Source organism: Ursus maritimus, unplaced genomic scaffold (assembly GCF_017311325.1).
Source record: "Ursus maritimus isolate PB19 unplaced genomic scaffold, ASM1731132v1 scaffold_2, whole genome shotgun sequence".
Classification (NCBI taxonomy): Eukaryota; Metazoa; Chordata; class Mammalia; order Carnivora; family Ursidae; genus Ursus; species Ursus maritimus.
This window is the reverse complement of record NW_024424452.1, coordinates 29,587,675-29,602,945: the sequence shown is the minus strand read 5'-3', so window position 1 is coordinate 29,602,945 and position 15,271 is coordinate 29,587,675. Positions and strand designations below refer to the sequence as shown.

At 43.7% G+C, this 15,271-nt stretch overlaps 1 protein-coding gene across 1 annotated transcript in view; it reads right to left on the bottom strand.

Annotated features, from left to right (window-relative positions):
* The window catches only part of GSPT1 (G1 to S phase transition 1), a 34,801-nt gene extending 19,797 nt beyond the window's left edge, over window positions 1–15,004 (bottom strand). Inside the window, exons 1-4 of the mRNA XM_040635313.1 lie at window positions 14,422–15,004; window positions 1,892–1,936; window positions 1,731–1,772; window positions 778–1,005 (exon numbers count right to left, since the gene is read on the bottom strand). Coding sequence (XP_040491247.1) covers window positions 778–1,005; window positions 1,731–1,772; window positions 1,892–1,936; window positions 14,422–14,788 — 682 coding nt within the window. The 5' untranslated portion in view covers window positions 14,789–15,004. The remainder of the gene's footprint in view (window positions 1–777; window positions 1,006–1,730; window positions 1,773–1,891; window positions 1,937–14,421) is intronic.
* Window positions 15,005–15,271: the final 267 nt, after the last annotated feature.

Genomic DNA, 15,271 nt, shown 5'->3' with positions numbered 1-15,271 from the left:
GACTGCTCTCTGACCTTCAGCTAAGAGCACAGCAGCAACAGAATATAAATTACCCAAGGGGAATCTCAGGGGAGAGCCGAAGTGGCCAAAGAGCTGTGAACTACATTTAGGTAGTCTGCCTTTCACTAATTTTAGCAAATATAGGTGTTCCTTTACAAATTTCAAAGGAGTTCTTGCTACTAAAGAAGTCTTACGGTGTAGCATTATATTCCGGAGAAAGCAGAGATAAAGGGAAGAAAGGGACACATGATTCTGTATTTTTCTTCTCGTGATTTTGAGGCTAAGTCAGATGGTCAGGGAAGAGCTGAGTAAATTAAATAGGGTTTTGTTTTGTGCTAAACCAGTAACCTGACAAGCATCCAGAAGTCACTCCAAATTATTCATTTCCTTTGTCACACAAAATTAAACTATCTAGGTTAGATGAGGCCCATAAAATTAACAAATTAACTGAAGTTCACACAAAACAACAGGCACATTTTCTAGGATATTAATCACCAGATGTCATAATAGGCTTGGCTACCATCAGGGGGCCTACAAACCAATTGTGCATCACATACATACAGAAGCTTATTTTCTTCCAGCTTCCACACCATTACAAGATTATTTATCTACCCAACAAAATGTTGGCAATGTTCTGCCAGCTTAAAAAAAAAAAAAAATCTATCAAGTTAAAAATAAAAACATTTCAGATTAATTCAGCTCAGTTTCACTAACACCCCCAGGTAGCTGATGTACCCCATGACTGGTCACTGTCTCAGCGCTGGGAGCGCAACTTACCTACATGCCCAATGAATACCACATTTACGTGTTCTTTCTTAGGAGCCCCAGGGGGTGCGACCACAGATTTAGGTTTTGGTATTTCCTCTTCCTCCTCCATCATTTCTTGTGCGCTCTCCTCTGGAGGTCTTCCATCTCCCAAGGAACCACCCCCTAACTCTGCTTCACTTATTTCTTCTTTGTGCTCCCATGATTCTTCTGGGGACATTTCTGTCTCCCCATTTTCTACTGAAATAAGACATTTAACTTAGTATTCTGAAAAAGACTTACAATCTGTACTGTAAAACACAGATGCCTTCAAACAAATAGAACTTTGCATATTTAGTTCTACTTCCTAACATCTAGTGAAACATAAGCAGGAAAATCTCTTTCACAACAGAAATGGATTACAGCTTTCAAGCTGGCCCCACTGCTGACATCAGAGCTGACTCAGAGACTATGAGAGCTTGCTATTTTAACAAAGCTTCATTTCCATAAGGACAAACAAACTATAAACAGGAGATGTACCATTCCTAACAGCCCAGTTATTCCAGTGTCAGGATGTCCTGACACACGGAAAATGGGAAAGTTTCAAATCAGAACGTGGGATTTACAACATCTTTGCTTTTCCCTCTGCAAGTCATTTGGCATCAACTTTATCAATGACCTGAGGAATCTGACACCCTTAAGTGCAACAAGTTGCAAAAAGGAAGGAAATTTTTCACAAAGGAAATCTAACAAGCCCAAGCCCCTCAACTGCCTTTAGCGCTCTTCCACTCGGCTTTCACGAGGGCAGGCTCAGTGTACCACCGCACTGCTGACGTCCAACTAGAGCTGCTTTCTAAATCCCAACAGCAAAGACTCAAAGTCAGTTTTAAATGCAGGCATTACCATAACCATGACACTTATATTTGCACCTTCTATCCTGAAGGGGTTTCATATTACTATATTAATAGGGTCAGAAATTTTCTTACCAACGGGTTCTGAAAGTTCCATGCTTACAGCTGAATTTGAACCTAGACAAGAAATTGAGATAGAATATATATTTACAAAACAATATCCAGGCTTCACACACCATAGACAACTTAATGTTTTCTCAATTAGACATTCAAAGGGTCATATCATAGAAAATTACCTTCGCACAACAATGACTGTTCCTCTCGAGAAGGTTCTACAGGTGCTGTTTAACAGAAATACGTTCTATTAAAAATTAAGTCCCACACATCCATTTTCATGTATCTTTTAAAATGCGGTAAAAATAGAATTTCAATAACACAGCAAAAACCTCAGTAATTTAGACCAACAGCAGCTAACTCAGGTGTTCAAATTACAAGTCTCTGTTTAAAAAAATATTTTTAAACACCTACCAATTACAGCCTATTTTACCACATTTTCAGTAACTGAAATGTATTCATAAAGGTATACTTATTCTCTTAATTTGCTTTATAAAACTTTTCCTTCAAGGATATTATAAAAGTAATCCACAGCCCAGTGCAGATCAAATCCACAGCCCAGTGCAGATCAAATTATTAAGATTTTGCTCACCAAATAACGTTATTTCTCTAGATCCTCTCTTGGTAGCTCCAGGCCAACAAGGCTATGATTAGCTCTTTTATAAGATTCCATAATCACACAATATTACTAAGATCCTTGAATAAATTCTATTTGATAACAATAAAATAAAAAGGACATTCACATAAAGTCCTTGAAATGCAAAGGATCCCTTACAACATGTCAGAAATGGTGATTACAATGACACCAGTTTTGTCCTATATTAAAATTCTAAGATCAAGCAACAATCCAGTTTCCACAGCTGTCACACTGCAAAATCTACTTGTGACATCCCTGGAAGACAGGTATGAGAAATATATACTGATACGCAAATATGTAAATTTATTTTTTGTATCTGACAAACCTAAATCATATCCCAATATGAAAGTGCCCTTGCTTCAAAAAATCTACAAGATGCAAAAGGTATCAAAGAATTTGAAGTCACCTGAATCCTGCAAACCGAATAATAAATAATGAACCCATAAACTGCAAAGCGCCTATTTAAAATCACTGCACAGAAACAACAGTAAGTCAAGACAAAGTTTTAGAACCAGTCTTCAACAATGTGAAGTGTTGAAGAAAGTAACTTCCTGTTCCTGAAAGGTAAAGGGCAACCAAGTTTTTCAGAGAGAAGTGACATGCTGAGTGTCACTTGGGAAGGTCCATCAACGGTGGCAAAGAGATAACTAGAGAAAGAAAAAAACACCACTGGCAGAGAGACCAACATCACCAATACCGGCAAGCATGCCCTGGGACCACGAGAGCGGTAGAACTAGAGAGGTGGGGTTGAGTGGAAAGATAACAAGCATCCTCCGGCAGGAGGAGGAAGGAAGAGTGAAAGGTCTAAGATGACCCCAGCCTATGTAATTCGTGATTCGCAGGATATAAACAGAAGCTAAAAAAAATCATTTGAACGAGGTTTGGAGGGACCAGGAATTATACCTTTATTTTGTTTTCCTTTCTCAAAGAAAAGTTTACGCGTAGGGTAAGGAAAATTGCTCAATTTTCAGGGAAGGCCAGGCTGTGCTAAGTGAATCAAGTTCACATGCCTCCCTCGGGCTGGAGGGGGCAGCACTGGGTAGTGGTAAGGGGCTGGCACTGGGCTGATGCCTGCTTTAAACGCTGGCTTGTCACTTCGAATTGTGAGATTGTAGCTATTTCACTGGAATTCTGAAAATGACAGGCTATCTACCTGATGGGACCACTAAGAGAATTAAATGAGAGAATAGATTTGTTTCGTGTCTATTAAGTAACGCCTGACACCAAGGAGATATTCAACACGTGAGTCTCTCCCCCCTAACATGCACCAGGATACACTCAACTCTATCAACCAGCATGACTGAGTACGAAATGGACGGAGGCACTCACGAATCCACACAGCGCTGGAGGTGGGGGCAAATTAACTCCAACGGATTTTTAACAAGCCCTGATGTGCTGACTCATTCAATCCCCTCCAAACACCCTGAAATACGTAACTGCAATCACTCCCACCTAACATTCAGACAAAGCCGACCCAACTGGGCTTTTCCAAATTAGACAAGCACCATCTCGCCCTTCTTCAAACAGCCCCTGCTGCAAACTTACTCAATAAAAGTAAATTGAGTTAGAGATGATGTAGCATTTTAGGGCAGGAAAAAGATCATGGAGTAAGATATTCTGAACTGCAGCTGAGTTTTACAAAACCAAACAATACACATACCTGACCACCCAGTTCCAGAACCAACTCTTAGGTTTACAAATACACAATACATACAGAAGACTGTAAGGCACTCTCAGGATAATGACATCAGTCACCAGACCACCTCCGTGACTGCAGAACGCACCATGATGAAAATATGCTCATGGCTTTACTTCTCAAAACGCCCTGTTTATAATATGTATGCCTTAAGTTTGTAAAGCTCACAGGGACGGAGTCAAGTACCAAAATCAATAAAGTGCTTAATATATGCCTAATGGTATTAAAAGGCCCAAAAATAAAAAGTTGACCATACTTTCCCCAAGGTGGAAAAAAGCTTTCCACGCATCCAGATGCGGATCCCATTATAAACCTAACAAAAATGCAAGCGACATTTGTGAACCGGTATTTTTGCAGTAATGAACCAGAAATATCAGAGAGAGCAAGATGTTCTTTTAAATTTAAACTTCTCAATATTATTGTACCTGGTCTCCACACACACACACACACACACACACACACACACACACGCAACCCTTTCCAGTTCACTCTACTCAGGTCTTAACTCATATAATGCATATCACATCCTGACTTTACTAGCACTAAGGAGCCAGGGCTTAGAATTCTACTAGGGCCCAAAGTCATTTATTTATTCATGTTCAGCAAACAGATGACTGTGGTTTCTCAGGCCCTGCACAGTCCATATCCCCAGTGAAGGAAAAGTTTGTAAACCTCCTGAGGAGTGAGCAGTGACATTACGATTTCATATTTTCCAATGGTATTTCCATGTTCAGAAATACACCCTTGTCAAGTATTCAAAAAAGGAACAACTCTAATTAATGGGAAAGTTATCAGAGCGCAACAATGAGTAACCTGCCATACCCCAAATTAAAAGGGAAACCAATATTCTGGTTCATGATAACTGAAGATTAAAGAACTAGGTGTGATACTGGGTATATCACCACAAATTTTAAAACAAGAAGTGAAAGACGTTACCAGAACACTGTCAGGCAGTATTACTGCTTATGCTTTATCATCAATGATAATCTGAATCTTAGACTGTTAGAGATAATTTGGTCCTGGTGAAATAAGCCAGAGACAAAGGGTCACATGCTGTACAATTCCACTCATATAAAATGTTCAGAATAGGTAAATCCATAGAGACAGAAAGCAGGCTGGTGGCTGCCAGAAGCTGAAAGGAGGAGAAGGGAATGCAAAGTAACTGCTTAATGGGCACAGGTCTCCTATTGGGGTGAAGAAAATGTTTTCGAACTAGACAGAGGTGGTGACTACACAACACTGGCTGAATTATTCACTTTAAATTGGTTAATTGTATGTTACATGATTTCATTGTAATTTTTGTTTTTAAAGATTTATTTATTTGAGAGAAAGAGCAGGGGTAGGGGAAGAAGGAGAGGGAACAAAGAGAGCAGCAGACTCCCCAACGAGCATGCAGCCCAAAGTGGGGCTAGATCCCAGGACTCCGAGATCGTGACCAAAGCGGAAATCAAGAGCACTTAACCAACTGAGCCACCCAGGCGCCCCATGATTTCACTGTAATTTTTATAAAAAAGAATATAAATATTTTAAAAAGATCTGATCATGCAAACCGTAAGAGACTCTTAATCTCAGGAAACAAACTGAGGGCTGCTGGCGTGAAAGGGGGGTGGGAGAGATGGGGTGTCTGGGTGATGGACACTGGGGAGGGTATGTGTTGTGGTGAGCGCTGTGTGTTGTGTAAGACTGATGAATCACAGACCTGTACCGCCGAAACAAATAATATATGTTAATAATAATAAAAATAAAAATAATTTAAAAAATAAATTAAAAAAAAAAGATCTGATCATGGAGGGGCACCTGGCTGGCTCAGTCAACAGAGAATGAGACTCTTTTTTCTCAGGCTCGTGAGTTCAAGCCCCATGTTGAGCGTGAGCGTGGAACTCACTGAAATGAAATGAAATGAAAAGAAATATCTGACTGTGAATCAAAAGACTTCAACACGGGGGCGCCTGGGTGGCACAGCGGTGAAGCGTCTGCCTTCGGCTCAGGGCGTGATCCCGGTGTTATGGGATCGAGCCCCACATCAGGCTCCTCTGCTATGAGCCTGCTTCTTCCTCTCCCACTCCCCCTGCTTGTGTTCCCTCTCTCGCTGGCTGTCTCTCTCTCTGTCGAATGAATAAATAAAATCTTTAAAAAAATAAAAAATAAAAATAAAAGACTTCAACACGAAGACTCCTACTTTGCCAGCTCATCAGTACAGCACAAGTTAGTCAAGGTCAAACAGGTGGTAGATAATGAAAACTATGTTATAATTCAAGCTACATGTTTTCAACACAAATGTCTGGCCAATTCTTGAGAAGTGCTTAATCTGTATATTTCATAAATAACCAATTTGAATGTGTACTGCTTTAGATATAAAACTGATCTTGAATCCTCTTTACACAATGAACAGCAATATATAAAATAGCTACCCTAAAATTCCTTAGTCCTGGTAGCTAAATGGTATCCTCATTGAAGAAAAAAATAAAAACAATTTCAGTGCTGTCACAGAAGTCACAGTGTGTTACACTGTGCAGAAGTTGAGAAATAGTGTGACAAAATTCTGTCCAACACCAGTGTCTGCAGTGATGGACGTGTTCTCTGTGCTGTCATAGATAGTCCCCAAGCCACGCGTGGCTATTAAGCACTTGAAAGGTGGTAGCTCAACTTAGGAATGGCATTTTAAATTTTACTGAATTTCAATTCATTAAGGTGCCGCAAGTGCACAGCCCGAGCAGCGCTCATTCTCTGCAAACTGGCCACACCTGATCTTCCACTTCGAGCACACTCCCGACCCGGCCCAGCACCTGAAGGCTAATGATCCCTCCTCGGAGCCCTTCTAGGCTAGGACCCTGCCCTCAATTACAGGTGCACACACACAGATCTTCGTCCCGGTGCCTAAGGAGATTACAGACTTCCAGAACGACGGTGGTTTTCTGCAATATGGAGACTTTTTTCTCTACTCTTGCAGTCCCTACAGTCTGGCACAGCACACGTACCATACAGAATAAGCATACAACTGATTTTACTGAATCCACTTCCGCTTTCCTTTTGCTTTTTTTTCACAGGGCTAGTTTCCTTGTGGTCTTATCGGTCCCGTTTTCTCAGCAGTCTTATGTTTACTACATTCCCATCAGGGCTTAAAGAGAGTAACATCAACCTTCCATGTGCTGACTTTTTAACAAGGGGTTAGAGAACCAACGTCCCAGAGATGTTCAAGCACAGTCCGAGTAAAGAACTGCACCTCCCCTAGCACTCAGGTGACCACGCAGTCCCACCAAAACTGCATGCGGAGTATTTTTCTCTCACAGACAAAACCAGAAAACAGTAAAGGCAGACACAGAAAGAAGAGCCCACAGGACACACACAAAGGTCCATGGTTTTGCTTTAACTACCTAACATTCTAAAAGTAAAAGGCATCATGTCACAGACAGTAGTGAACAGAGCTGTTTAAATGACTTTACATCATCATTTCCTAAAACGTATGAAGAAGCGATTTCAAAATACTACTTTAGAGCGTTGCCTCCTCATGAGAATGTGACTTTGTTCCCACGGGGACAGAACACGGAGACAGAGCCAAAGCCCACACGCTCAGGGGCGCCTTTTCTGAAAAAAAGTATCTCAGCCAAAAAGATCGTTTTAATATCAAATCACAAGGAACGGGCTAGCAGGGAAACCATTACTAGAATAAGCTCGGAAATCAGACCTAGATTCTAATCCTAGCTCCTGCATTTAGTCAACGGTGTCACCTCGCCAACATACTTAGCTTCTCTGAGCCTTCATTTTCTTACCTGTAAAATGTGTTAACAGTATCTATTACCTCAAGAGAGTGTCATGAAGATTCCACATTAAGCAAGTGGTAACTGCTCAGTAAATTTATGATTACAACCAGCAATTCAAAGCCCCAAAATAATTACAAAAATTTAAGAATGAAATATAAGAAAGGCAAATTCCTGAGTGAGAACACTATGATGGTTGTAGTATTAGCTCTATGCATACCCTCTTCCCCGTTATTAAACAGTGATGTATGCAGAGAGCACTGAACTAGAAGTTGGCAAATGTGGATTCTAGAATCAACCATGGCATTAAAGCTGTAAGTGACCTTATGCCTTCACTTAGCATCTCTAGGCTTCAGTTTCTTTATCCAAAATGAGGCAATTGTATTACTGCTGGGGTCACTTCCAGCCCTCACGTTCCAAAATCCTATTTATTCGATCACTAACGCACGACTCTATATACCAACTTGATTAGGCTTTCTGTAGAGTTAAAATCCCACTGTGTTCTTCAATCAACCGTAAAACATTCGTCTATGATCTATATCCCACCTATGTCAAAAACAATTTGAAATATACTTGAAATACATCAACCGAAACCATTTCGGACAACCCAAAAAAGTACAAAGAGAAGAGAAAAACACGTATATGCAACCAATGTCAACCACCCGAAGGAGATGGACACAAACCGCTTGGTAGTATGGTAACCCACTGGAGCTCTGCAGAAATGCTCAACCAAGAAGCTGCCCCAATGACATTCACAAGTATGCACTTTTTGTCTGTTTCAAGTGAAGTGACCTACCATTACCTAGCCGGAATACAGTCTGGAATTTGGTGTCACCACTCTCAGGCCAGGCTAATAAAAGATGCTCAGAAAATCCTTACTAAATGTTTCTCTCACCTGGAAAGCAGAATTATGCTGGGGATCTGGTTCAACTTGGAGTACCGTAACAATTAGGTTTCCTCAGAACAAAGCCACTTATGAAAAAAACCAAACACATCTACAGCTCAGGCACGCTTTGTTAAAATCTACTGAAAACAAGGACAAAACTTTTAAGCAGCTTTGGTATGAATCAACAACTGCAGCTAAAAAAGGAGTCTAAGGGTCCAGAACAATCGAGAACCTTCAACTAGTGGCCAAATTCTTGCTTCCCAAAGATTTTTAAGAACTGTGAATAGAATGGTGCACCGTAAATGAACATGGCCAACAGATACACCACCAGAACTACAGTCACTTACTGCTGCTCGTGGGAAAGAGCCAACAAACAGTGTAAACAGAAAAGCCAGTGATGCTCACAGGGACCCAAGGCACAGCACAGCACAGGGGCACAGGCGGTGGCGCTGTAATCGCGCCTGTGTGGTGACAGACGGGAGCTCTACCTCTGGCGGGAGGAGCCACTATACTGTACACCCGAAACTAACGTAACATTGTGTGTCAACTATACTTCGAGTAATAAAAAAAGATAACCAATGCCCTACTCCAGCAAATTCCTAGCAAACTTAATAAAATAGAGAAACACAAGGGTGGACTGTGTATATAAATTAGATCTCAATTTAAAAAAACCCCAAGGTATTCACAAAGAACACTTAGCAGAAAATACATCTTTAGTTTTATGATTAGGGTGACAGGACTGAAATGACTTACATAAGGAAATCTGTGGACAATTCCTCCTCTCAGCTTTGAAAGCCTTCGACCCCCTCTGTTTGGCCCTCTTACCACCTTGGGTCTCCCATTAGAGTAAAATGAGTATTTGATCCATCCCTTTCTTTGCTCCTTGAGGAATCACAACTTAATCATCTCGGTGGCATCCCTTCAAGTGCCTAGCACAGCATCCTGTGTTCTGAAGGCATGAAAACATTTGCTTGTTAATTGCTATATATATAAGCAAGGCCAGAGATCCACATCTCAACACATTTCATTCTAATTCTGCTAATTCACCCCAAAACGTTATCAAATCTCATTCATTCCTTTCTTTTCAACCAGAAAGACAATACTATTTTAACACTTTAAGCCATTTCCTCCCTGGGACACCTGGGTGGCACAGTCGGTTAAGCGTCAACTCTTGCTTTTGGCTCAGGCTGTAATCTCAGGGTCGTGAGATCGAGTCCAGCATCGGGCTCCAGAGTCTGCCTGGAATTCTCTCCCCCTCTCCCTCGTGTGTGTGCACTCTCTCTAAAAAAATTAACTTAAAAAAAAGGTATTTCCTCCCCAGTGAACAACAGCAAGCAAAACAAGGTTTAAAATCTGTCCTCTACATTTCCCTAACTCGCACGACAGATTTTAATTGCTGTCTTCTCATGCAGTACAATTCCAGAAAAGGTGAAAAATAAGGAAAGGATAAAAGAATGCAAAAAGCTATGTACTAACTACATTAAATAAAACCTGACCCAAAGAGGGTTTACTCAAAATCAAAAATTCTAACAGTGTGTAAAATCCTGAAATAAGAGCCCAAATCTAACAGTCTAATAATCAATAAGGTAAGGCAGGAAAGGAAATAACCAGGTAGAAAATTAGGTAGGAAAAGAAATGACACTCCAGGAACAATACTTTCCCCTGATTTCCTCTGGTTACTCTATTCCAGTTACTGTCCCACGGAAGCCTGAAAAATCCTTGACAGCTGAATTGTTGTTGCAGCCCTTCGGTCTTACAGAAAGAGAAACAAATCTCAAGAATCTTTTCTGTCAACTATCTAACCTTATCTTTCAGTTTCCACGGGTATTGTTTAATGTAAATAAAGTCTAAGAGCCCTTCTGGACAAAACAACTACTACTTCGATTCTGGATCTTCTCTACTCCGGTGGCTCTGAAGACGTCACCTTTGAGAGATGAGTGATTAACAAGCATTCACCAAATGGTGATGGTTGCTTAACTTTGTAAATATACTAAAAACCACTGTATAGTTCTAAAGGTAAATTTTATAGTGAGTTATAGCTCAACCGTTAAAAAAAAAAATCCCTCCTCCACAAAAAGGCATCCAGTGAAACCCAAACACTACAAAATAGACCATTTCTCTTTAAAATTCAAGTTTCACAACACAATGTGCAACATTTTGGAGACAAATCTTCTGACGGCCTCCTGAGGACTGCTAGTTTTATTTAGTACTGCTTTTAATGGCAGACTTTTGAGAGGTGTTGAGGGTGGGGTGGCAGAAAAAACACTCTACCACTATTTTAGAAGCTCCGGCTGTCCTGAAAGTCCAAGTGCTATGTATGGTCTGAATATTTGTGTCTCCCATAATTCCTATATTGAAATCCTAATGCCTAATGTTATAAAGAGGTGGGGCCTTTGGGAGGCCCTAGGTCATGAGGGTGGAGCCCTCAAGAATAGGATTATTACCTTCATTAAAAAAAAAAAAGAGGTCGTCCATAGAGCTCCCTTGCTCCTTCTGCCTCGAGACACAGGAAGTCAGCAGTTGGCTATCCAGAAAAGGGTACTCACCTGAACAGGCTGGAACCCAGATCTTGGGCTTCCAGCCTCCAGAGCTGTGAGCAATAAACTTCTGTTGTTTCAAAGCCACCCAGTCTGGAGTATTTTGTTACAGCAGTCCAAATAAACCAAGACACCAAGTAACCCTGATCACCACCGCTGAATCTGTTTCTCATTTAACAACAACAACAACAACAGAAAGACTGAACTGGGTGCAAAGTGGAACTTCAAGTACATTCTATCATAGAAAACGTTAGTTCTAGTACAAATAACCCCTGTCTTACATTTTCATTTATTTCAGGACCTCTACTTTAAGAAGCATCACTTAGCCAATTTACTTGGATCTGCAGAGAATTACACTTAAATGAATTATACTTAATTACACTTAACTGTGTTCTACTTAATCATTTTTTTGGAAACATATATTAAATTTTCAAAGGGATTCAAGGTCAACACTAAATCCCAAGTTCTGACTTGGGACAGCTAGAAACAGGCTAACTAGCAGCCCTCTAGTAAGGTAAATGACACTGGGCAAAAGCATCTTCTTGCTCAAGGCCCACTGAAAGTATTTCCAAAAAAAAAAAAAGAGAGAGAGAGAGAGAGAAGAAAGGAAGGAAGGAAGGCAGGCAGCCAATTTTCAAGAGAAATGACAGATAGTCATTCTAGATAGATACATTTTATAAGTCATTCATTCTGGTGCTCTACCTCTAAACAGACTCCTTCAAGAGTTCTCCTGGTATTTAGTTTCAAAACACACCCACCACAAATTTCAGTTATGGCTTGACAACAAAAGAAAACATGCTTGCCCTACCGACTATTTCCTCACTATAAAAAAACTTGCAAATTTTATGGTTCCCCCTTTGTGAATTTCAATCTAAGTGCTACTTCCAGCTTTTTCCCTGCTTCTTCCAAGCACAGTTCCCTGCTTTAACAATATTTTATGGACCTGAATGGTCTGGAAAACGCAATCCAATGGACCTCAATTTAGAAAACCCATTCTTTTCTAAATAAACATCCTACAGAGGATTATTTTTTAACATTAACAGGTATTTTGTAGAAGCATCTGATAAAGGCAGTAACACCAAAATAGGCTTCCGATAAAAAAAGAAAAAACTGACCACAATGCAGGGAATCTTCCTACCAACAACCACTTCCCCACGCACTTTTACATCTCCAACTCCAAGTAGTGTGACAGAGAAAAGGGGTAAGAGTAAAGCTGAAATTGGCAAATATCAGGAAGAGAAAAGCAGTCCCCCCACCTAAGAGATACTGCCTAACCACTCAACAATAACCATCATTCCTGACCACCACTGCTCTAAGGATGACTGTCCTTTGATGGCTGATGGCTACAAAGGCTGGAAATGGGAGTTCTAGGTACAGCCCAAGTGGTGCTAGTGGCTCCAAAGGAGGGGGGGGGGGGCAAAAAGAAAATGGCTGGATAAAAGGAAATCTACAGGATAAAGTATGGGGAAACCAACACTGTCAGGAGGTGGTAATGAACTAGTTTGGGCCACCAAAATGGCTTGATCTAAGCAAAAAGTAAGAACTGCATTTCCTTACTCAAAAAGAAAATATCAAGGGCCTATATAAATAAAGAAATACCAGTCAATAAAACAACCAAATCCAAACTCTGTACTCACATACACACTCTGAAAAAGTATTTCTCCAAACTCTTCTTGCCTCTAGAGAGAAAACTATATAGCAAAAAATTTTTTTTTTAAGATTTTATTTATTTATTCGACAGAGATAGAGACAGCCAGCGAGAGAGGGAACACAAGCAGGGGGAGTGGGAGAGGAAGAAGCAGGCTCGTAGCGGAGGAGCCTGATGTGGGGCTCGATCCCATAACGCCGGGATCACGCCCTGAGCCGAAGGCAGACGCTTCACCGCTGTGCCACCCAGGCGCCCCTATAGCAAAATTTTCTGAAGAAACTAACCTCCCAGAGCACTTTTATGATGTCCACTTATCTAAGAAATACCACAATTTAGAACTTTAAGGAGAAATCAACAATCCACTCTCTCTCACAAATTGCTGGGAACATCTATGACCCAGTTCCTGATACCCTAGTTAAATAAAGGGAAGGACATTCCACCTTTTCCTTTCTTTTTCTCTTCAAAACAAAACTGACAGTTCCCAACATAAGCACCTCTCTCTGAGAAGTATAAAGTACTCACACTTGACATTCCTATAAATCGGTTCCTGCAAGCATGCTATCACTGAGGTAGAACCAGTAAGACTTAAAGACTGAACTCAACTTGAAACCACAGAAAGAATGCCTACCAGCTCTGATGAGAATGGCACATGACTCTTAAATCCTAACAAATGCTCAGACTCATTCCTGACACGTGAACAGAGAGAAAGAGCGAGTTATGCCAAGCAACCTGAATAAGGTAAACGATTTCAACGCAACGAAGATTCCAAACGTGTCACTAAAGAGAAAAGTCCATGTCCCACTTAAGGTAAAGGGCACACAGATCAATGTCGTTGCCTAACACATTAACGTTTAAGTGAAGAACTTTAACTTGCTGACACTTTGTAAACTTTACACGCTTACGAATGCTAAGGGTGACCAAGATTTTTGTATTGATAGCCAACAGTTTCTGCCGGATCACAAGGCTGCAATGCATCTTGGGATTCCTTCAGGACGGTTCCGTGTCACAGACATTTAAAACGCAATTACAGTTTCAATAATAGAAATTGCTCTCTCGCCTCGGCCTAAGGGTAAGAGAAAACTCGAGCATCGTCCTCGCCAACTCCTCGGATCTCTCAACGCCCACCCAACCCACTCGTGGCTCCATCTGTCCTCACTTCTAGGCCTCGTGGCACTGACCCGCCAGGCCCGGTCTCCGTCCCATACGGTCCCCACTTCCAGGAGGTGGCTGCGCCCCCCCCGGGGGAGGAGCGGCCCCCAGGCCCCGCGGGTGTCCCCCGCATGCCACCCCTGCCCCGCCCGGCCCTCCACCGCTGCCGCCGCCCAGCGCAGGCGGCCTCCCCGGCCCTGGGCCGCCCCACCCAGGGCTGCCCGCGCCCGGCGCCGCTGTCAGCGCTCCACGTGCCGCCGGGCCCCGCGGGGCGCGCCGCCCGAGCCCACCGCACCCCACCCCCATCCCCAGTGGGCTCCGGGCCCAGGCTGGCTGCTCCCACCCCGCAGCCCGGCTGCCTCCCGCGCCCTGAGGCCGCCCCGCGCGTCCCGGCCCTTTACCCGGAGGGCCTCCAGCGCCGCTGCCGGCTCCGTGGTTGGGGGCGGCGGCGCCAGCTGGGGGCGGGGGCTGCTGGGCCGGGCCCCGCAGGAAGGACGGCACGAACTCGGCGGCGTGGACGTTGGGCACGAAGGGCTTGGCGTTGACGTTGAGTTGCCGGCTGAAGGCCGCACTGAGGTGCTCACGCTGGGCCTCGGTCGCCGCCGTTGCCGCCGCCGCCGCCAAGGGGCCGCCGGCGCCGCCACACGGGCCCGGCCCGGGGGCTTCCATGTCCGCCTGGTCCCAGCAGTCGGGCGCCGAGTCGCTGCTGCTGCTGCCGCTGCTGCTCCCACCGCCGCCGCCGCCGCCACCGCCACTGCCCGGATCCATGATCGGGGGGGCCGTGTGTGTGGTGAAGAGAGGGCGGGAAATGGAGGCGGGGGCGACGGGCCGGGCAGGAGCAGGCCGCGCTGACCCGGCGAAGCGGCAAGGCAGAGGCGCCGGGGGCTAGCGACACAATCCCCGGCGTCGTCGCGGCAAAGGCTCCAGTCCCAGGTCCGCACCCGCGACGACAACGGCGGCAGCGGCTCAACCCTCCTCGTGTGTGCGAGCGGATCTCCTCCCACCCAACCCCAACCACCTCGGACCGCCTCAGCGCCAGCCCCACGCCGGCGCGGATTGACCCCTCCCCGCCACCCGTACCTTCGCCTCGGTAGTTCTTGCCCCTGCCCTTCCCCGTTTCCGACTATGAAGCGCGACAGCAGATGGAACTACGAGTTCCGGCAGAGCCCGCGTGACCTCACTGCGGTTTTCCCGGGGGCCGACGGGAGTCGGAGTTCGGAACCCCAGAGCAACCGGAAGCGGCTCCGGCTC